This window comes from Cyprinodon tularosa, unplaced genomic scaffold (assembly GCF_016077235.1).
Source record: "Cyprinodon tularosa strain WSP-4 unplaced genomic scaffold, ASM1607723v1 ctg698, whole genome shotgun sequence".
NCBI lineage: Eukaryota > Metazoa > Chordata > Actinopteri > Cyprinodontiformes > Cyprinodontidae > Cyprinodon > Cyprinodon tularosa.
Window position 1 is genome coordinate 216207 of NW_024039449.1, and position 22228 is coordinate 238434.

The 22228-nt window shown below is 42.4% G+C and overlaps 1 protein-coding gene across 2 annotated transcripts in view; it reads right to left on the reverse strand.

The window, feature by feature from the left end:
* Positions 1–260: 260 nt before the first annotated feature.
* cyfip2 (cytoplasmic FMR1 interacting protein 2) overlaps positions 261–22228 on the reverse strand; it is a 60796-nt gene continuing 38828 nt past the window's right edge. The window contains exons 20-30 of one of the 2 annotated variants that reach the window (XM_038268200.1): positions 21382–21501; positions 21103–21302; positions 20934–21021; positions 18928–19071; positions 18702–18792; positions 10727–10857; positions 8003–8075; positions 7827–7921; positions 6401–6639; positions 5728–5875; positions 261–428 (exon numbers count right to left, since the gene is read on the reverse strand). In XM_038268200.1, coding sequence (XP_038124128.1) covers positions 261–428; positions 5728–5875; positions 6401–6639; positions 7827–7921; positions 8003–8075; positions 10727–10857; positions 18702–18792; positions 18928–19071; positions 20934–21021; positions 21103–21302; positions 21382–21501 — 1497 coding nt within the window. Of the gene's footprint in view, positions 429–5727; positions 5876–6400; positions 6640–7826; positions 7922–8002; positions 8076–10480; positions 10511–10726; positions 10858–18701; positions 18793–18927; positions 19072–20933; positions 21022–21102; positions 21303–21381; positions 21502–22228 lie in introns of those variants that run through there. The other variant, XM_038268201.1, reaches the window with a different exon arrangement.

Here is a 22228-nt window from a genome sequence, read left to right on the forward strand (position 1 = left end):
AAATAATAGGAGAAGGCATGCATGATTCTGAGTGAGAGACACAGAATATAAACTTAGATTAATCAGAAAAGAAAGATGTGAAAACATTTAAACCACCGCTTCGCTCCACTTTTATTAAGAATCAAAAGTCGGATGCTTTTTCGATGAAGCCGAGACGAGCCGTCAGCGGCGAGGCAGACGTTAGCATCACAGCTAAAGGAGGAATGAATGTATGGGTGTGAGAGCGTTTCATTCAGACAGCGTGAGCACTATTGGTGGTTTCAACACGTGGTAGCCAGGGACTGGTGTATAGGTGGCTGAAAACAGCGAACGTGCTCCACGGTGGAACTGTCCGTCTCCACCGCCTTCATGTACTTGTTGAGGATGGCGAATATCTCATTGTTGAGGATCTGGTACTTTCTGATGCGGTCGGCCATCTTCTTCAGGGGCTGCAGAGGAAAACAAGAATGCAAAATTTAAATTTTAAAAATCACACATCTTTGAAAGTATTCCTGCCCCTTCAACATTTCAACATTTTTTACTGGAGAAGCAAGAAAGGTGACACCTTTCCCATCAAATTTAAACATGAAATTTAAAAAAGAAAAAACTCTTAATGTGCCGCACATATTTTTTTTTCCATCTTTTGTCATTCCACTGTCACAAGTACAGAGAAACGAAATGGACTCTGCATTTAACCCATCCCCTTGAGGAGCAGTTGGCTGCCATTGTACGGCGGCCGGGGAGCAGTGTGGGGTTAAGGGTCTTGCTCAGGGACCCAGAGTGGCAGTCTGTGGGAGTGGAACTGGAACTCAGAACCTCTGAGATCCAAGTGGCTCTAACCTTTGGCCTCCTGTATGTAAAGTAATTACAATGAAAAGACGACCAAAGATTAAATACTTTAGACTTGGAGAGGATGTTTAAAATTAAAGACAGAGGAGACAGGGATGAAAACTTTTTTCTTAGATGTTTTAAGTTGCGTCTTCAGTTCACTTAGTCTTCAAGAGGTGGGAGAGGGCAAGCGGTTGGGAGAGTAACATGGAGGCAAAATGGTGGCGTTGTTACCATTTTTTTATGTTGCTGAACTGTGAACCACTGATTAGTGTTGCGGCAATTACATTTTTTGGCCCCAAAACAATACCTGGCTGTGCAGTATCAGCCACTGCTAACACCGCCTGCTGCTAACACCACCTGCTGCTAACACTACCTATTGCTAAGACCACCTGCTGCTAACAGCACCTGCTGCTAACACTACCTGCTGCTAACACCACCTGCTGCTAACACTACCTATTGCTAAGACCACCTGCTGCTAACAGCACCTGCTGCTAACACTACCTGCTGCTAACACCACCTGCTGCTAACAGCACCTGCTGCTAACACTACCTATTGCTAAGACCACCTGCTGCTAACAGCACCTGCTGCTAACACTACCTGCTGCTAACACCACCTGCTGCTAACACCACCTGCTGCTAACACTACCTATTGCTAACACTACCTATTGCTAACACCACCTGCTGCTAACACTACCTATTGCTAAGACCACCTGCTGCTAACAGCACCTGCTGCTAACACCACCTGCTGCTAACACCACCTGCTGCTAACACTACCTGCTGCTAACACCACCTGCTGCTAACACTACCTGCTGCTAACACCACCTGCTGCTAACACCACCTGCTGCTAACACCACCTGCTGCTAACACTACCTATTGCTAACACCACCTGCTGCTAACAGCACCTGCTGCTAACAGCACCTGCTGCTAACACTACCTGCTGCTAACACCACCTGCTGCTAACACCACCTGCTGCTAACACCACCTGCTGCTAACACCACCTGCTGCTAACACTACCTATTGCTAACACTACCTGCTGCTAACACTACCTATTGCTAAGACCACCTGCTGCTAACACCACCTGCTGCTAACACCACCTGCTGCTAACACTACCTGCTGCTAACACTACCTGCTGCTAACACCACCTGCTGCTAACACCACCTGCTGCTAACACCACCTGCTGCTAACACTACCTGCTGCTAACACCACCTGCTGCTAACACTACCTGCTGCTAACACCACCTGCTGCTAACACCACCTGCTGCTAACACCACCTGCTGCTAACACTACCTATTGCTAACACTACCTGCTGCTAACACCACCTGCTGCTAACACTACCTATTGCTAAGACCACCTGCTGCTAACACTACCTGCTGCTAATACTACCTGCTGCTAACACCACCTGCTGCTAACACCACCTGCTGCTAACACTACCTATTGTTAAGACCACCTGCTGCTAACAGCACCTGCTGCTAACACTACCTGCTGCTAACACCACCTGCTGCTAACACCACCTGCTGCTAACACCACCTGCTGCTAACACCACCTGCTGCTAACACTACCTATTGTTAAGACCACCTGCTGCTAACACCACCTGCTGCTAACACCACCTATTGCTAAGACCACCTGCTGCTAACACCACCTGCTGCTAACACTACCTATTGCTAATACCACCTGCTGCTAACAGCACCTGCTGCTAACACTACCTGCTGCTAACACTACCTGCTGCTAACACCACCTGCTGCTAACACCACCTGCTGCTAACACTACCTATTGCTAAGACCACCTGCTGCTAACACTACCTGCTGCTAATACTACTTGCTGCTAACACTACCTATTGCTAACACTACCTGCTGCTAACACTACCTGCTGCTAACACTACCTGCTGCTAACACTACCTGCTGCTAACAGCACCTGCTGCTAACACTACCTATTGCTAAGACCACCTGCTGCTAACACCACCTGCTGCTAACACTACCTATTGCTAATACCACCTGCTGCTAACAGCACCTGCTGCTAACAGCACCTGCTGCTAACACTACCTGCTGCTAACACCACCTGCTGCTAACACCACCTGCTGCTAACACCACCTGCTTCTAACACTAGCTATTGCTAACACCACCTGCTGCTAACACCACCTGCTTCTAACACTAGCTATTGCTAACACTACCGAGTGTTTTATGTTGTTCAACTGTGAACCACTGTTTTGCCTTTTTTCCATTAGTAACTCATCTATTCCGGTCAGTTCAACCCAGATTCATCCATTGTCCATTATGATGGAGCAGCATCTCAGTGGGGGCCAGATCTATGATGAGAATGTGGTATTAAATGGAAGGATGAACATGTAAAGTTAAGCTAACACTACCTGCTGCTAACACTACCTGCTGCTAACACCGCCTGCTGCTAACACCACCTGCTGCTAACACTACCTATTGCTAACACCACCTGCTGCTAACACTACCTGCTGCTAACACTACCTATTGCTAAGACCACCTGCTGCTAACAGCACCTGCTGCTAACACTACCTGCTGCTAACACCACCTGCTGCTAACACCACCTGCTGCTAACACCACCTATTGCTAAGACCACCTGCTGCTAACACCACCTGCTGCTAACACTACCTATTGTTAAGACCACCTGCTGCTAACACCACCTGCTGCTAACACCACCTGCTGCTAACACTACCTATTGCTAAGACCACCTGCTGCTAACACTACCTGCTGCTAACACCACCTGCTGCTAACACCACCTGCTGCTAACACCACCTGCTGCTAACACTACCTATTGCTAAGACCACCTGCTGCTAACACTACCTGCTGCTAACACTACCTGCTGCTAACACTACCTATTGCTAACACCACCTGCTGCTAACACCACCTGCTGCTAACACCACCTGCTGCTAACACCACCTATTGCTAACACCACCTGCTGCTAACACTACCTATTGTTAAGACCACCTGCTGCTAACACCACCTATTGCTAACACCACCTGCTGCTAACACTACCTATTGTTAAGACCACCTGCTGCTAACACCACCTGCTGCTAACACCACCTATTGCTAAGACCACCTGCTGCTAACACCACCTGCTGCTAACACTACCTATTGCTAATACCACCTGCTGCTAACACCACCTGCTGCTAACACCACCTGCTGCTAACACCACCTGCTGCTAACACCACCTGCTGCTAACACCACCTGCTGCTAACACCACCTGCTTCTAACACTAGCTATTGCTAACACTACCGAGTGTTTTATGTTGTTTAACTGTGAACCACCGTTTTGCCTTTTTCCATTAGTAACTCATCTATTCTGTTAAGTTCAACCCAGATTTATCCATTTTCCATTATGATGGAGCAGCATCTCAGTGGGGGCCGGATCTATGATGAGAATGTGGTATTAAATGGAAGGATGAACATGTAAAGTTAAGCTAACACTACCTGCTGCTAACACTACCTGCTGCTAAACCCTGATTTATACTTTCAAACTAGGTCCTCTGCGTAGGTGTCGCAGTGAACGCAAAGACGCTGTAATTGTAGGTGAGCGCAGACAGTGCAACAGACAGGAGGCCGGCTCGTTTAGTTTGTATGACAGCAATGTTGGAAAACAACTCATGAAGTTGTACCAGCTAGCAGAGCGAGGTCCATGGGAACGCTGGGACCTGAACCCTGCTCTTTTTGGCCCTCATGTCCTTACCCCCACTTCCTCACCACCTCAGCCGTATCTAGACCCACAGACCCACCCACGTGTAAAGCTAAGCTAAAGCTAGCTAGTGCTAACACTACCTGCTGCCATCTTATAATAGTGCTTAAATACACAATAAGCTCAACATAAACATTATTTATTAGTTAAAGATATTATTTATAGCATCTCGTTGCAGGTGATGAAGCAGACTGAAAATTGTTTTGTCATTTTCTCCTTTCCATCTCCTCTTTCATCTTTTCTCTTTTTCTTCTTCTGTTTTTCATCTTCTGCTCTATTTACATTGCAATGTCATCCTGCATAATTATAATAAAGCAATTTATATGCATGAAACAAGTGGAGCAACATAGCAATTGCCGTACTGCTCCACTTGTGAAAGTAAAATCTGTTGGGCTCTTTTTCGCATCAAGACAATTATTCTTATTGTCACATTGCCAGACAGGACACTGTTGAGAAAAAAAAAAAAGATATTTATGAAAACAAGCTATGAGTAGTGACTCCGCCCACTAACCAACTGGTGACCATCAGTCCTCTGATGCTGTTTTTAAGCCAACTCGCAGCGGTTGGAACCAAAAATGAGCAGGCTCTAAAAACAGCAGCAGATCAATGTAATGGTTACCATGGAGACGCTGAAAAGGTGATTGGGTCTGTAGTGAACCGCTCTAAATTGGTACTAGTGAAAAAGCAGCATTATACAGCTTTGAGGATCAGTAAATGTTGGCAGCTGGTTAGAAATCACTAAATTACTCCAGAACAAAAGTAAATAGAATTATGTTTTTTTCTAATGCTGTGTAAATAGATAATCTAAAATACCAAGACAACTTTAAAATTAGATTCATTTAGATAACTGCTAATAATGGATTTCATTATTTTAAAGATTTCTTAAAATGCTGCAATTAATCTACATCCATAGAGGGGAGTCATCTCTGCTCCTATGTAAACACAGGAGGACTGGAGATTATCCAGATTTTTAATGTTCCTCCATAAAACAGAACTCAGTCTGATGAAGAGAAACTACAAAACACTTAATATAAAATCAAGAAAATGTATTTAAAAAGAATATTAAAAAAACAACTAAAATCTCAGGAAACCGCAAAGGTGCTCTTAAAACCTTTTTTAAAGGAAAGTTTTCAAAGGATTATTTCTGAATTGTTTTTTTTTTATTTGATTTGATTTTTTATTGCTGTGATTTCACAGTTGCAGCCAATGAAATACACTCACCACATTCTTGATGATCTCGTCTTTGCCGTCCTGCCTTTGGACTTTGAGCAGGTGGTAGCAAAAGTCGAAGAGGTCAAAACGGCGCTGCTGTCCGAGCAGCACGATGATGGCGCACCCCGCCCAGTTTAGGCCGTCCCCAAAGCACTGCCTGCAACAAAACACGAGACAGGAAGTCAGTTTCAATAAACTAAAGCAGCCATGAAGGCCTCCAGAAGCCATTTTATAAATCTAATCTTCAATTGTTTATACTATTCGTCCATAAGGGTCCACAGATTAAAAGTAATCCAGCATATTTTTTATAAAAATATTCCATGATGAGAAAATCCGGTTGTTGACATCAGATAGTTAGCTGGTCAAAGCTAATGCTTAGCATCTTGCTAAGGTTTTGTATGTTTCTTTACCTCATCTTCTTATCTACAAGATACAAATGTCTGCATATTTTTATGACGCAATTTGAGCGAGATATAGTCCCCGAAATCTCACTTCCAGTCCTCCAGTGATGCACGCTTTTACTCCTTAAAGAGTCTGGCTGTTATTGGTTAAAACCGCGTGGGCTGTTGGGCTTTGTAGCCAATGAAAGGTTTCAAACGAGCCGACATGTGCCAAGGGTTTTAAACAGTCAGCTCCCACCTTCAAGCCATGCGCTGACAGATGTCAGCCAGATGCTACTTACTCTGCCGTGAACTCGTGTGTGCCGACGGGGATGCAGTAGACGAACTGCATGGCGCTCCACAGGCGGTGGAACTCCATGCACTCGTCCACGTGCATCACGCCGTTGGTGGGCGGAGGTCCACGCCACACCCCGTCCTGCAGGAAGCTGCGGATGCGCGTCAGGATGACCTCGAACATGGAGAGGCCGCAGCAGAGACGCTCTTTGGTCAGCAGGTCCCCCTCCCTCGCGATGGCTATTTGCTAGAAATGTAAAGATAATGGTTTGGGTAGAGTAGCATTAACAAAAACACGTTTGTAAAGGGAAAAAAAAAAGGAAGCAGACCATTTTTTTTGCTCATGTAGTTCCTCTGTAGGTACCAGATCAGCTCGGGGCGCCAAACTTTCTTATGACGTCAAGATATGGTAACTCCACTCGGACAAAATGTATTGCACCCGTTTCTTAAGGATCAAATCTCTTTAGGAGTCGCAACATTTTATTACCTATATTTGCTATTATTTTACACTTTATTGGCGAGTAGAAAACAATCGTTGTCAGTCTTGACAGAAAGTACTGACTTTTAAAGTGGAGCCGCCTTTTAAAGTTGCTTTTTCTATGTCTGCTTCTGTCTCCTTGAACCCCAGTGGGCCTCAGCAGATGGCCGCTCACACTGAGCCTGGTTCTGCTGGAGGTGTCTTCCTTTTCAAAGGGAGTTTTTCCTCTCCACTGTCGCTACAAGCATGCTTGGTGTGAGGGATTGCTGAAGAGTCAATGAGTCGATGCAATCAGCTGGTTTTCCTTAGATAGAAAACTTTGAATCAATCTGACTGGATGATCTGGTGAACTGGAAAGTGACCTGAGATGACATGATGTGAATTGGAGCTATAGAAATAAACTGAATAGAATGAAGACAGACTGAGCTCTGCTATTTAACAAGGAGATAAAAAAATGTCTCAGCTTATTTTTATTCTTTTATTAAGATCTGAGGGCAGGAAGGACAAATGGAACATCTTAAAAATGACTTTCATAGAGTTTTTAGAGAAATATAACAGTTATTCTGCTTGTAGAACACGACACAGAGTTAAAAGTAGTGTAGCTTAATTTGGCTAACTGAACAAGCTAAAAGAGGCTAACCTGTTAGCTACTGAGCACAGCTAGCCACAGAGCTACCCAGCTCTCCTCCTTTATATCACGGTCTAACAGTTTCTTTTTTCACCAGAAACAGATTTCTTTCTTCAGTTTTGTTATCGATCAGGTAAAACTTCATCGCTAACGCTACAGATGCTCCAGACTGAGCACACAGACGCTGCGTGATGTTATTATCGTTGTCAGGGCAACCACAATGTTTTGTGGCAACGTTCAGCCAATCATGTAGAGTAACGTCACTGGCATGAAGCAGGACCCGAGCAGATCTGGGAGCTACACCTCCAGCGGATAAAACCCGACTCACCTGAGGAGTCCCGAGCCTCTCGATCAGAGGCACCAGGTGGAGCGGGGCGTATTTGGCCTCCAGCCTCTTCATCCTCACCTCCAGCCGCTCTCCCTCTGCACGTCATACAGCAGCACTTAGGCTCCTAATTCACACACTGCGGCATTCTGACTCAGTGATTTAAGGTTTTTAGCTACCTTTGATGTAGACTCTAGGAAGAATGTTCTGGAAGGGGGCGGCATGAAGCAGGTCACACACTTCCTCCTGGGACTATGGGTCAAGATAAGAGGCAAAAAATTATTTCTAGTAACTTACTTTGTTTCTAGGGCAGCCAGACGGCCATGAGACTCTTTAGAGAATTATTACTAAATAATAATAAACAAATAAACTACATATAAAATAAATGCTATGTGTCCCATAAGCTTTATTGTTAGCGTGCTATCCCGGTTAGTGATTCTATAATCGCGCAGTGACACATTTATTGACAAACGATTGCTGCTTTCATCTCAAGTTTAGGGTTGCCGCCCAGAGAAACTTCATTGTTGCAGGTGATCTGGGGGTTCTTCCCCTTGAAAATTGTGTATTTCTTAGATGCAATTTAACCAGATTATGTCCCCTTTCAGCTCAACACAGAACCATACTTTTATTTTGTTCTTTGAGGGTGACTTTTATTTCTTGCAATAAGCTACAGCAAATTAAAATAATTAATAAATGTTTTTTAACAGTATAAGGGATGGAACGGTTTATGAAAACCGTCCGAACCGTTCGGTTCGACTGTCTCGGTTCGGTTCGCGCGTGTTGCGTTCGGTTCATGCGCTGCTCCTTTTTCTCATAGGCGAAGCGTTTACACTCCAGAGCAGAAGGTGGCGGTACTGCGACCAAAGCCAACCACCAAGAAGAAGAAGAAGCGAAGCAGCGTAGCCGGGTGTAGCAGGAAACAAATCTGTTGTTGTGGAGAATTGTGTGGGTATGGCGAGTGGGAAAGAACAGGAGTTGGAAGACGCGCCAGCAGCACTTTATAGGTCTGCTGTATGGGACCACTTTGCATTTAGAGTGACCTACGATGACGGCGGGAAGAAAGCTGTGGATAACAGTGCAACAGTGTGCAAGCATTGTGCAACACGTTTTGTTTATGCTAACAGCAACATGACCAACATGTCATGCTAACAATCGACATATACCAAACCGAACTGAAAACTGTGACCACAAAACCGTGAACCGAACCGTGAATTTTGTGAACCGTTCCACCCCTAACAGTATCATTGCGCACAGAAATCCCCTCACAAAATTGTTGGCTCGGCTACCCAGGCGAGATGTTTTGTCTCCTGCATGGGGCCGGGGCGTTGAAATGATAGTGGGAAGGAATCAACTCTATTGCTGCTTTGTAGGTTTTTGAGAGCTGAAACTTGAGTCCAACCCCCTCTGTTTAAAGTCGTAGGAAAGCGTCTGTTCCAACCGTTGCAGTTCTGAATTCTCCCTAGTGGTGCCCGACTTTAAACGAGTTAATAAAGTGAATGTGATTGGTCGATTATCAAGGGGGCGGAATTGTTCGAAGGTTTGCAAGCAAGTTTGGTTGTGGCCGGTTTGTTGGAAGCATCTTGCTAACCAGTTAGCAACTTCGTGCTAGCAGGTTCCCAATGGGAAATTCCATTGGGACCAAGTAGCACTAAATTGGTGACTTAGAAACGACGCTGTCAAGGAACGCTATGGACAGCGGAAACATGCAAGAGGAGGAGAGTTTATGAGTCTCCTCCGTCATCCATTTTTTATTTAGAGGAGGAAAGCGGGGACGAAGATGTTGTGGAAGAGGACGCCAGGGCGGCAGAAGCTTGGTTTGGTGTAGAAGGCTTCCAGCCGTACATGTTTGAGCCCTTGCCTCGCAACGCTGCCAGTTCTGTTAGCTCTACGCCTGCCGAAGACACAGACGTCCATCCCCGTGAACACTGGGACGCAACTCAATGGGAAAGGAAAGGATTCTGATTTCAACCGTTGCGTATATTAGCTGCGACATATGAATCAAGATGCTATGAGCGAAAAAATTTGATTGACAGATGACCATTGATATGGACGAATTTAGGTGTTCAGGCTGACGTAGAACTAACTGGCCTGCAGAAGATAACGGAAAAAACACAGATTTTAAGACAGGATTATTTTTAAATAGAAATTTTCTAAATTTCTGATAAAGAGTACATAAACATGTTTAAGCTAGAATGATTTGACTTGATTTCCCTACGACTAAGGTCGGTTTTTCTTTCTTACTACATCAGTAACATGCTCAGATGTTTGTGTTAGTCAACTAAATACGGCAGAGCGGCCTCCTGAAGCCTCCAGTGAAGTCATGCAATGATGAAGTCAAAGAAAAACACAAACAAACCCACTCAGATGCAAACCAAAGCGACACACAGTCAGAAATGGTGGAAACATTATGAAAAAAAAGACTAGAGAGCCATAATGCAGTCAAACTAAAGAAAACGGATCGCCTCATCCATGGAAAACAAAGACACTGAGATTTCTATATTTAACATTGCAGCATTTCAACTTATTTCTGAACAGTTACAACAAATCTCAGAGCTTTTCTTTCCACGGCTGATTGGAGATGAAATTATATGAGCAATAAATAGAATTAGTAAAAAGAAATGTGATTAAAATAAAATAAAAGATGCTTTCTGTTATTTTGATATCAATAAAAGCTAAATCCTTACCACCTGTGGTAGTTGCCAGCGTGTAATGAAAAATAGAGTTGTATTTCAGACAAAAAAAACTCATTAATGATCAAACAAACCTACAAGACTGACAGTTTTTCATCTGTTTGATTTACTGAGAGAAGCTGAGGAGGAACCTTCAGGCTTCCAGGACAGGAAAGCAGGAGAAGACTTGATAAGAGGGAAGTGATTAGAGCAGGTTAGGGAGGGAGGCCTCACCAGAGCTTGTTCGATGAGCAGGCAGAAGAGGATGGCGTTTCCCACCTCCCTTAGACTCTGGAAGACGTCCGTCTTCAGCTCGGCGTATTCAATGATGTCCTTGAGCTGATGGTGGAAGAACTCCAGGATGCCTGAGGAGACAAGAATACAAAATGAGATCCACAAAGTCCACAGAAAATCTACGTAGGGAGAAAGATTCGCCTCTTTCTGTTAATATTTGGTGCTTTTGCTTTATTGTGACGCCTAAATGTTTTAGATCATTAAGCAAATATTAGAAACAGACCAAAAATAGACAAAAATTTGGCTAATCAATATGTTTTATTGCAATGTAAAATCAGAAATTAACCCTAAATCCAAAATATATTGTTCTGCTATATTTGACAGAAGTTATTTAGGCCTCTTTCTTCTCCACATTAGGTCACCTTATTAAACATTAATATTTATTCAAAATAGTTTTAAAATCAGAAACAATATCATGTAAATTTTGTTCCATTATTGTTGCAAAAAACATGTTTTGAAAATGAGAACCTAAAAAAATGCAATCAAAAAAATGAAACAATTTTTTTATTTTTTTTTTTATTTCAAACCTCCTTCTTCTGCGTATTTCTGATCACTTTCTCTGCCCCTCTGGGGGCGGGCTTTCCCATGGAGACGCATTTCTATTGGTCAAAGCCAGCGTTTGTTACATTTCTTCTTGAAGTGAAGAAAATGTGATCTGTAAAACTCGATTTATAAAAGATGCAATCCGTAAAACTCAACCTGAAAAATCAACATCTGATGATATAAAATCAAATAAAGTAAAAAAAAAGAAAATATGGAAATAAATTATAAATTTGAAAAAAGTAGAATCTGAGGAAACAGGATCGTTTACAAAACGTGCTCTTTGCTTGCATCAATAATGGAGCAAAACCCTATTATAATTATATATTAATTTTAACTGTTTTAATTTGTTTCAGGTTCTGCTAACTCATTGTTATGGGGAAAAAATAATTCAACTATTCACTCCAGTTAAATAAATGGAGATCGATGGATTCCACTCAGTTGGAACTTTTTTTATCTTTGCAAAAAGAGAACAGTTATAACGGCTGTTATTGCACGGTAATCAGCCCTGTTCTGATCCTGGCAGCGTTCGTTCCTCCTTACTTACAATAATGGAAAGTATTCAGAGTCAAAACAAATGACAGACACTTTGGTTAAACAGTAATAAGTTATGAATAAACCTTAAGAAAGAACCTGGCTTGTTATGGGAAGAAGGTAGGTCATGTCGACAAACACCCTCACTTATTGTGGCATTTTGTGGCCTTGCATTCAAAACAGACTGAGTGAAAAACTTTTATAGCATAAATTAATATAAGAAATAAATTTTGCAGCCACTCTTATCTTAACCACAATTAACTCATAAACCGTTCTTTTATTATCCGTTAGCCAATCAGAGTTGGACTTGCATGACTGTTTTTGCTCCCTGTCCTGTTGTAGAATTCAAGGGTAATAAAGCGAATGGGTCGACGCTCCTCTGGACGTTTTGATTGAATCAATTCACCAATTAAAGAAGCAGAAAAGCAGCAGACCATCAGGCTAACGCCGCCATGGCTAACTGTTGCTGCAAAGTTCTAATCTTGAAGAACCTCACAGCTGTGATCATTAGACATCAAATGTGCTTTAATCACAAAACTTTACAACTTTATCCCACCAGCCTGTCAGAATGTGACCCAGTCTTTGGGACCAGAAAGATGGAGGGAACCTTCACTTTTGATGACTTTTTTTAGGGCAGCATTTTTTTTTTTTTTTTAAATGGGAGGGTTTTTTTTTTGCTACATATTTGTGGATTAAGGCTCCCTCTGGTTCAATTAGCATGCCTTCTAGGCCAAAACAAGACTTCGCTTTTGGGCTAGTATATAAATCAGGGGTAACCAATAAAAAAACAACAGGGTCTGAATAAAGAAAATCAACAACCAGCAAAGGTCCGGGGACTTTTTAATTATAATCGGTTACTTTAAACAGAATTTAACACTGAAATAAAAAAAATAGAAAAAAAAAATAGCAAAGTTCAGTTTGGTATATAGACAATTTCCTAATTCCCATATTTTCTCAAACCCCTGAACTGAGCGTTTGTTATTTTCTTTCTTTTTTCTGTCTTAATGTTGGCAGTGGGCTTTAGGCTGCCCTGCAAGGCTTTAAACCTGGGTTTAACCAGAGACTAAGCCATTCTCAAGCACATATCAAGGTGCTCATTTTGAGCCTGGATCCAGATTTATTGTTGATTCTGTTCATGGTGGAGAATCCTGCTTCACAGCAGCAGGTTGAGCCAAACATCCTCTAAATGTGCAGGGTCATCTTTGAGCACGCCATTTCACTTTTCTTTCACCAGTTCACCGCAGTTCTTCCAGCAGTCCACACTTTCTCTGCTCTCTTTTTCTCATGGTCTTCTCCTTCTTTCCCATCGCCCGGCTTGCCACAGGTTTGCCTGCTGTGTCTAAAAGTAGCAGCAGCAGCAACCCAGACTGACAGCTCATTGGCTCATTTGGATCACGTGCAGCCTGGAGCCGGACGCTCCCCAGGGCTTTACCGTTTTAACAGGAGAAGCGGAGCAAGTGAAATTAGACACTGTCATCGGACAACATGCGTTAATTTATAAATATTTTTAATCAGGTTGGATCCGGATCCGGACTGCGGACGCTAATCCGTGACCTCTGATATAAAGCCTGGAACTCAACGCTAATTCAGACATTTTGAATTGAAAAGGCTTCCTGGATGGGAAACGAAAGGTCTTCAAACTTGGTAAAATCTGGTGGATTGTTTTTTTTTTTACTTTTTTGGAATGACTATGACCAGGATGATTAAGAATCCTCTCCAGCATAGGTTCCCTCTGTAGTTCAGAAAAGAAACGGCTTTAAAATCCATTAAAATCCTTCCAAAGCAAAATACTTCAACGTTTCATTCATCAGTTCCTGTGAAATTGATAAGCTGTTCTGTTCTTATTTTTAATACAGGTTCTATTTAACCAATTCTATTTAACCAATTCAACCAGTTCTACTGGTCTTAGATATATAAAATTTAGTGAAACAAAAAAAAATGTGGTTTGAATTGCTTTTTTCCTCTTTAAATATTGCAATATTTGAAAAGCTCCATGTTTTATGTTCTTCATTTATCTTTGTCTCTAATCGTTTTGATAATCTGAAGAAACCTGCACGGGGTCACAGCATTACTTAGCATGAGGTTACTAAGGCGGCCTCACGATCCCGCGGTTCATCAGGAATTTCCAGGTCAAATCAGGATGATGTCAAACTGTCAGCCGGTTCGTACGGCTCGCTCTGACCCACATGAGGTGAGAGCGTCAGGACGTCAGGGATCGTTAACACACAAGGAACCCGAGGTAAGGAACATCAGTAATCTACAGATTACTGAATCCTAACAGGGATAATCCATCTGACTGACATCTGCAGAACAGGTCTGGGCAGGAAGCGAGGCTGTAGGTCAGGAAGAATACCGAGATGTAACACCAGAAAGACGGCGGATAAAATGGCTTTAAAAAGCTTAAATCAATCCAATAATATGTGGTGCGCTTATTCTGTTTGTATAGAATTTATTTGTACTTTATTGGCTTTATCATTGCTTAATTTCATACAGAAACTAAATGTTTTATAGGAAATAACTACAAATCAAGGTGGAGTTCTTTAGATTTGATCACTATGAACCCTTTTCTCCTTTAAAAGCAGGTTAGTGTTTTAAGTTTAAATCTTTTCGATTAATCAATTTATAATCGGATAGCAAAAACTTCCTGAAATTAAACCAGGTGAAACTGAAACTTTTCCACTTGAGGAGTTCTATATAGAGCAGATTGACAGAGGACAAAGTTTTTATTATCTTAAATGCAACATTTTTATATTTTTTTAATTTATCTTGGTGTAATTCCTACTCCAGTTAGTGATTAATCAATTACTAAATTAGTTGACAATTATTTCAATAATTGATTAACAACGATTAATTGTTTCAGACTGGAAAAAAATCTAAATCTAGATAAGTCATTATTTCTTAAAATAAGTGCATTTGTTCTTGGATTGAGGAGGTAAAAGAGATGTTTTGCCAATGGAACAAGACAATTTACATTTAAAAAAAGAAAACACAATTGCATTGTCTTATTTCAAGTGCATATTATCTAATCATCTTATTTTTAGAGTAAAAATACTCATTCCATTGGCAAACTATCTCATTTACCTACTCAAATTAAGGGTAAATACACGTAATTTAAGACATTTTTACTCATTTCTAGATCGTTTTTCCAGTGCAGCCCTAATAAATATGTACAGTTGTGGTCAAAAGTGTACCTACACTTGTAAAAAATCATAATGTTATGGCTGTCTTGAGTCTTCAATAAGTTCTACAACTCTTATTTTTCTGTGATAGAGTGATCGGAACACATACATGTTTGTCACAAAAAACAGTCATAAAATTTGGTTCTTCCATAAATTTATTATGGGTCTGCTGAAAATGTCACCAAATCTGCTGGGTCAAAAATATACATACAGCAACAAAATTTGTCAACTTTGGTGATGTAGCGAGTTGTGTCAATCAAATTAGCTTCATGTCATGGCCTCTTCACTTCTTCTAAGTGATTCTGATTGACTACAGCTGTTGACTTCTCATGAGCCCATTTAAATAGGGCTCATTTGACCCAGTGATTAGACTCAGCTACAAAAGCTACAAGGGGAAAGTCAAAGGAACTCAGTGTGGATCTGAAAAAGCGAATTATTGACTTGAACAAGTCAGGGAAGTCACTTGGAGCCATTTCAAAGCAGCTACAGGTCCCAAGAGCAACTGTGCAGACAATTATACGCAAGTATAAAGTGCATGGAACAGTTGTGTCACTGCCACGATCAGGAAGAAAACGCAAGCTATCACATGCTGCCGAGAGGAGATTGGTCAGGATGGTCAAGAGTCAACCAAGAATCACCAAGAAGCAGGTCTGCAAGGATTTGGAAGCTGATGGAACACAGGTTTCAGTCTCCACAGTCAAGCGTGTTTTACATCGGAATGGACTGAGAGGCTGCCGTGCAAGAAAGAAGTCCAGAAAAGGCACCTTAAGACTCGGCTGAAGTTTGCTACTGATCACATGGACAAAGATAAAACCTTCTGGAGGAAAGTTCTCTGGTCAGATGAAACAAAAATTGAGCTGTTTGGCCACAACACCCAGCAATATGTTTGGAGGAGAAAAGGTGAGGCCTTTAATCCCAGGAACACCATGCCTACTGTCAAGCATGGTGGTGGTAGTATTATGCTCTGGGGATGTTTTGCTGCCAGTGGAACTGGTTCTTTGCAGAAAGTAAATGGGATAATGAAGAAGGAGGATTACCTCCAAATTCTGCAGGAAAACTTAAAACCATCAGCCCGAAGGTTGGGTCTTGGGCGCAGTTGGGTGTTCCAACAAGACAATGACCCAAAACACACATCAAAAGTGGTAAAGGAATGGCTAAACCAGGCTAGAATTAAGGTTTTAGAATGGCCTTCCCAAAGTCCAGACTTAAACCACATTGAGAACATGTGGACAGTGCTAAAGAAACAGGTTCATGCAAGAAAACCATCACATTTAGCTGAACTGCACCAATTCTGTCAAGAAGAGTGGTCAAACATTCGACCTGAAGCTTGCCAGGACCTTGTGGATGGCTACCAAAAGCGCCTAGTTGCCGTGAAAATGGCCAAGGGACATGTAACCAAATACTAATGTTGCTGTATGTATATTTTTGACCCAGCAGATTTGGTGACATTTTCAGCAGACCCATAATAAATTTATGAAAGAACCAAATTTTATGACTGTTTTTTGTGACAAACATGTATGTGTTCCGATCACTCTATCACAGAAAAATAAGAGTTGTAGAACTTATTGAAGACTCAAGACAGCCATAACATTATGATTTTTTACAAGTGTAGGTACACTTTTGACCACAACTGTATATATCAGATTATTTTGTAATAACTCATTGACATTTATAGGAGGTATACTTTGTATACATATGGAGAGTACCGTATTTTCCGGGCTATAAGCCGCTATTTTTTTTTCCACACTTTGAACCATGCAGCTGATGTGAAGGTGCCGCTTTTCTGTGGGTTTTTCTTCAACCAAAGGGGGGTGGGAGTCACAGATGGAAATCAAAGAAGAAAGCGCAAATTTTCATTTAGCACAAGCTCGTACTAGCAGAAGGCTTGACCAAGAACAGTAGAGTAGGGACTAAAAAGAATGCTAGCTACCGTTAGCTTGTTGGCTTGCGGAATTAAGAGAGCTAATTTTCCTTTAGCATCAGCACATGCTAGTAGAAGGCTTGATGGAGAACAAATGTCCACATTTTAACATATTTTGAAATGTATTTGCTGCATTAAAGCTATCGAAATAATGAAGACATTATGCGCAACTCCTGCAGAGCTGAAATAAAGAGCTGATTAAGCCCCATATTTCATTAGAAGCTCTTAATGATGTGGGCTAACAAGCTAACGGTAGCTAGCATTGTTTTAGCATTGCATAGCTAGCAGTTCAGTAGATGTCAGGGGCTTATAGCATAGTGCTGATTATGTCGGTACATTTACAGTTTGTTAAGCAAACTTTGTTGGTGCGACTTATAGTGAGGAGTGCTAGAGAGTCCAGAATAAACGGACACATTTCCCCACTAAATCTGTAGGGGGAGCTCTACATATCACACAGTGTAAGGATGACAAAGAATGCTAGCTATCATTAGCTTGTTAGCACACAGCATTTATGCTGTCTTCACACCAAAAGCAGCAGACGCAGCAGGAGCAGCTAGTTTGCATGCAAAGTCAATGGTTGACGTCTGTCAAGGCGCAGCAAAACGTCCCGCAGTGCGTTTTGAGTAGCAGGCGCAGCACGTCGGGAGCGTTTTAGCATCTGATGCGTGCGATGCGTCGCAAACGCAGATGCTGTTCCAGATGGAAAAATTTAACTTTTTCTGCATGACGCACCGCATCAACAAATCAGAGAAGCTGATCTGGGAGCTGGCAGGGAGACAGACACAGCGCTGCTGATGCAGAGCGCCATGATCACTCCTCTGAAACAGTTTATTAACGCCTAAATGAACTTAAAATGTGGAAACCTGCCGGCAGAATATGTTCGCTTTTATTATCCTGGTGCCTGCAGTTTGGATTACGTACATGAAAACCGCTTTCCAGCCGCCGTTGTAAATCGCGAGGAGGCGACCGAGCCAGAGGCTGCTGTTGAATGGGATTCCTACTGACAGCGCACCGCCGGTATGTGCGGGTCTAAGCAGCCTCGACAGAAATAATATTTGAAGGCAGGATGGTAATCTGAATGAACTGACTGCACTGATTAAGTTTTCAGGTGGATTTTTCCATTTAAAAACATATTAAAACTCCTTTATTCCAACTGATCACAGCAAATATAGCTGCGAGGCAAAGAAAGGATAGAGTAGCTCTGGCCAACGTGCATCATACCCACTTTTTCCGCCGCGCAGCTGAAGCAGCTTTGCTGCTCCTGTGCTTGTGCTAAATGAAAATTAGCGCTCTTAACATTTCAAGCCAACAGGCTAACTGTTGCTAGCATTTTTTTTCATCTCTACTCTATGTGTGATATGTAGAGCTCCCCCTACAGGTATAGTTGGGGACGGTTCAGTAGATGTCTGGGGCCTATAGCCCGGTGCAGCTGATATTTTTACGTTACCAGTTTTTCAAACAAACATTTTTATTTTATTTTATTTTTTTTTAGGCGGGGGGGTACTGTATAGTCCAGAATAAATGGTAAATAAATGAACTGAAAATAAATAAATAGATATTATAGAGGAGACTAAAAATAGACAACATTTTTCACATCTTAAGCTACTTAATTGTAACTATAATTAATGAGCATTTTCATCCAAAACACTAAAACTAAAACTTGAATTGGTGCCCTGGGCAGTGAGCCATACTGCCCATATCAAAAACCCCAACTATTCCTCGAAGGTCTACTTCAGCTCACCTGGGGAGCCATATTCATGGCGTGGCAGACGGCAGATCTTGGGCATGACTTCTATCAGAGTTTTTACGTACTGCAGGATGGTTCCCTGTAACTGCGAAGTGACAGAGACGATGAATAGATGACAGCAGGCAAAGGAAGAAGATGAGAAAGTTAGAGAACTCAGATCATTAAGGGGGAAAAAATGTGTTGGAAAAATGAAGGGGTGGGGGTGGCGAAGATAAAATACCAGGCTCTTGACAATCTTGAGCAGCTCCTCCATCACTACGGCGATGCCTTGGTAACCGAGGAGACGGCAGATGGTCTTGAAATGAGGAGGGCCAACAAAGTTTCTGTAGGAGCTGTATATGTGGGAGTAGGCGATGTTCAGCGGCTGAGGAGACAAACAAAGAGAGGAGACATTCTTTACTATCAGGAAGTCCACAAACTGTAGTTAAAAGCCTTCAGCTGATCCAAAATGCTGCAGCCAGAGTTCTGATGAAAATGAAAAAGAGAGATCATATCTCGCCTATCCTGGCTTCTCTTCATTGGCTTCCTGTTAAATCCATAATAGAATTTAAAATCCTCCTTCTCACATATAAAGCCTTAAATGGCCAAGCTCCATCTGTTATCAGAGATCTGATTGTTCCTTATGTTCCTAACAGAGCACTTGGCTCTCAATCTGCAGGTTTACTAGTGGTTCCTAGAATTTCTAAAAGTAGAATGGGAGGCAGATCTTTTAGTTATCAGGCTCCTCTCCTGTGGAACCAACTACCAGTTTTAGTCCGTGAGGCAGACACCCTGTCTACTTTTAAGGCTAGGCTTAAAACTTTCCTTTTTGATAAAGCTTCTAGTTAGAGTGGCTCAGGTTATCCTGAGCTATCTCTATAGTTCTGCTGCTATAGGCTTAGACTTTTGGAGGACATAGGGACCCCTTTTTCATCATTCTGCTTCATTCTATCTCTATTCTCCCACTCTGCAGAATCTGTTAGTTCAATCTCTAACGTTCTGCTCTCTCTGCTTTTTCTCATAGTAGCTTCATCTGGTCTGTTCCTGTTTGGCTGTGACTCCATCCTGGAGAGAAATATCAGCTGTGCTGCTGCCATCAACACCTTTGGTTGGCAGAGATGGGAAGTAACGAAGTACAAATACTTCGTTACTGTACTCAAGTAGATTTTTCTGATATTTCTACTTTACTTTACTACTTATTTTTATGGCGACTTTTTACTTCTACTCCTTACATTTTAAAAAATTGGCTCGTTACCTTAGTTTTGAATAATTTCAATGGAGTTACCGTTATTATTTTTCACGTCATCAATACCAAATTCAGTCTAACTGGATGGGAATCTACGTTGCATTTGACGCACCACTACAAGATGAATCGACAGATTCGGCGGTATTCATTGGCGGCAAATCATTGCAGCTTGGTGGCGGTGGCGTTAGCATAGTAGCATGGACGACGAGATGATTGAAAATGAACACAACGGAGATCTAGTCCTATTGGCAGACATCCATTTAAAATGTAGGCAACGGCATGAAAAAAGTGGTTTCTACTTTTACTTTTATACTTTAAGTAAATTTACAAGCCTGTACTTTGTTACTTTTACTTGAGTAAAGAAGTTTAATCAGTACTTCCACTTTTACCAGAGTATTTTTTAACACAAGTATCTGTACTTTTACTCAAGTACGGAGAGTGAGTACTTTTGCCATCTCTGTTGGTTGGCCTGTTTTCCAGTGTAGTCCTGTTTCTCTGACTCTGACTAACTGGATGTGCTCTCTTCATTCTCTGACATGGGAGCTGGCTCGGAGCTCGTCTGCCTGGCTGTGTGTTTCCTGGACGGGGCCGCCTGTGGAGCTGGTTGACAGTTGCCTTTTGTATCTATGCTTCTTTTTCTATGTCTGCTTCTGTCTCCTTGAACCCCAGTGGGCCTCAGCAGATTGCCGCTCACACTGAGCCTGGTTCTGCTGGAGGTTTCTTCCTGTTCAAAGGGAGTTTTTCCTCTCCACTGTCGCTACAAGCATGCTTAGTGTGAGGGATTGCTGAAGAGTCAATGAGTCGATGCAATCAGCTGGTTTTTCCTTAGATAGAAAACTTTGAATCAATCTGACTGGATGATCTGGTGAACTGGAAAGTGCCTTGAGATGACATTATGTAATAGAAATAAACTGAATTGAATTGAAACAACAATCTTAGCTGGTCTCTTTTCTGGTCAGGCTTTTTAAAAAGATAAAACAAAGCCAGGAATCGTATCCCACCTTGGACCCATACAGGTAATAAGGCTGCACATTGGCTGGCTTGTCTCTTTGAGGCTCCTGGGTGAAAGGAATAGCGGTTCGTACAAAGCTGAGGGGGAAGAGGAAAACATTAAACCCAGACAGCTGGAAGCAAAGTGAAACATCTGCAAAGATCTACCCTCCTACCCACCGGTTGGTGGATCCGTTGTAGCAGTAGTTTGGGAGGAAGTCAAAGTTCAGCTCCCAGAAGACGTGGAGCGTGATCCGTCCGTAGGGGGCCGAGACGTTGTGGTTGGCCTCGCGGAACATGGCGTCAAAGCTGTCCAGGGTCATGTGCTTGGACAGCAGGCGGTGGGTCAGCCTGTTGATCTCCAGCAGCCATTCCAACTCCTGCCCAGATGTGAGGAAACGGCGTGAGAAAGCCGAGACACTGAGAGTAACCCAACCCCAACGGCGGTGATCCGCTCACCACTATGGACGTGAGGTCCTCGCTCTCAAAGCGGCTGATGGCGTGGTCCAAAGACTTATACATGGCGGCTGAGATCCTCTGGGTGATCAGACGGTTCAGATCGATCGATCGACCCAAAAGCTGAAAGACAAACAGTTGGGATGATCAGAAATCATTGGACAACTGAAAAAGAAGACTCCCGTATCTGTATGCAGGGGCGGATATAGGAAATTTGGGGCCTTAGGCAAAGACAGGCAGGGGGCCTCTGGATTGAGAAGACAACACATAAAACAGCCCCATTCTACAGATAGAGAAATGTTAATAGAATAGACATCCATTATCTGTTCTAGGTTGTGTCCCTCTCTTCTTGTCCCTTTTCTTCTTGTTTTCCTCTCTATGTTTTGTACTCAGCTGACTTTTCATGCTGTCTCTAAAGGAATGAAAGATTTTTTCCAAGCACTAAGCTCACTTAGCTGATTGCTCCTTCCTGTGTTTCCATAAAGGCCAAAGTAAATAACCCAGTCCTTCTTTTCACTGTAGACAAGCCATGATCTGCTTATCTGTTCTCCATTTTTCATTTGGATGAAATAATAGCTGCATGAATCATGACAGCAGACAAGATAGAGGAGAGCAGGAGGCGGGGTTACCAATCTACTCGCTCTGGAGAGCAGAGTTCGCTGCTTTTAGATGTTGTCTCCAAAGTCTCCAGTAGCAGAAAAAAGTCTCTAGATTTGGCGCTAGGAGCTTTTTAGAAATCAAAGTGCTAGAGGGGTCTGAAAAGTGGCTAAATATAGCGACTAAAGCGCTAAGTTGGCAACACTGCTCTTTGCATGGTTTGTTTTCAAATGGTTTGCTGCTGTCTGTTTGG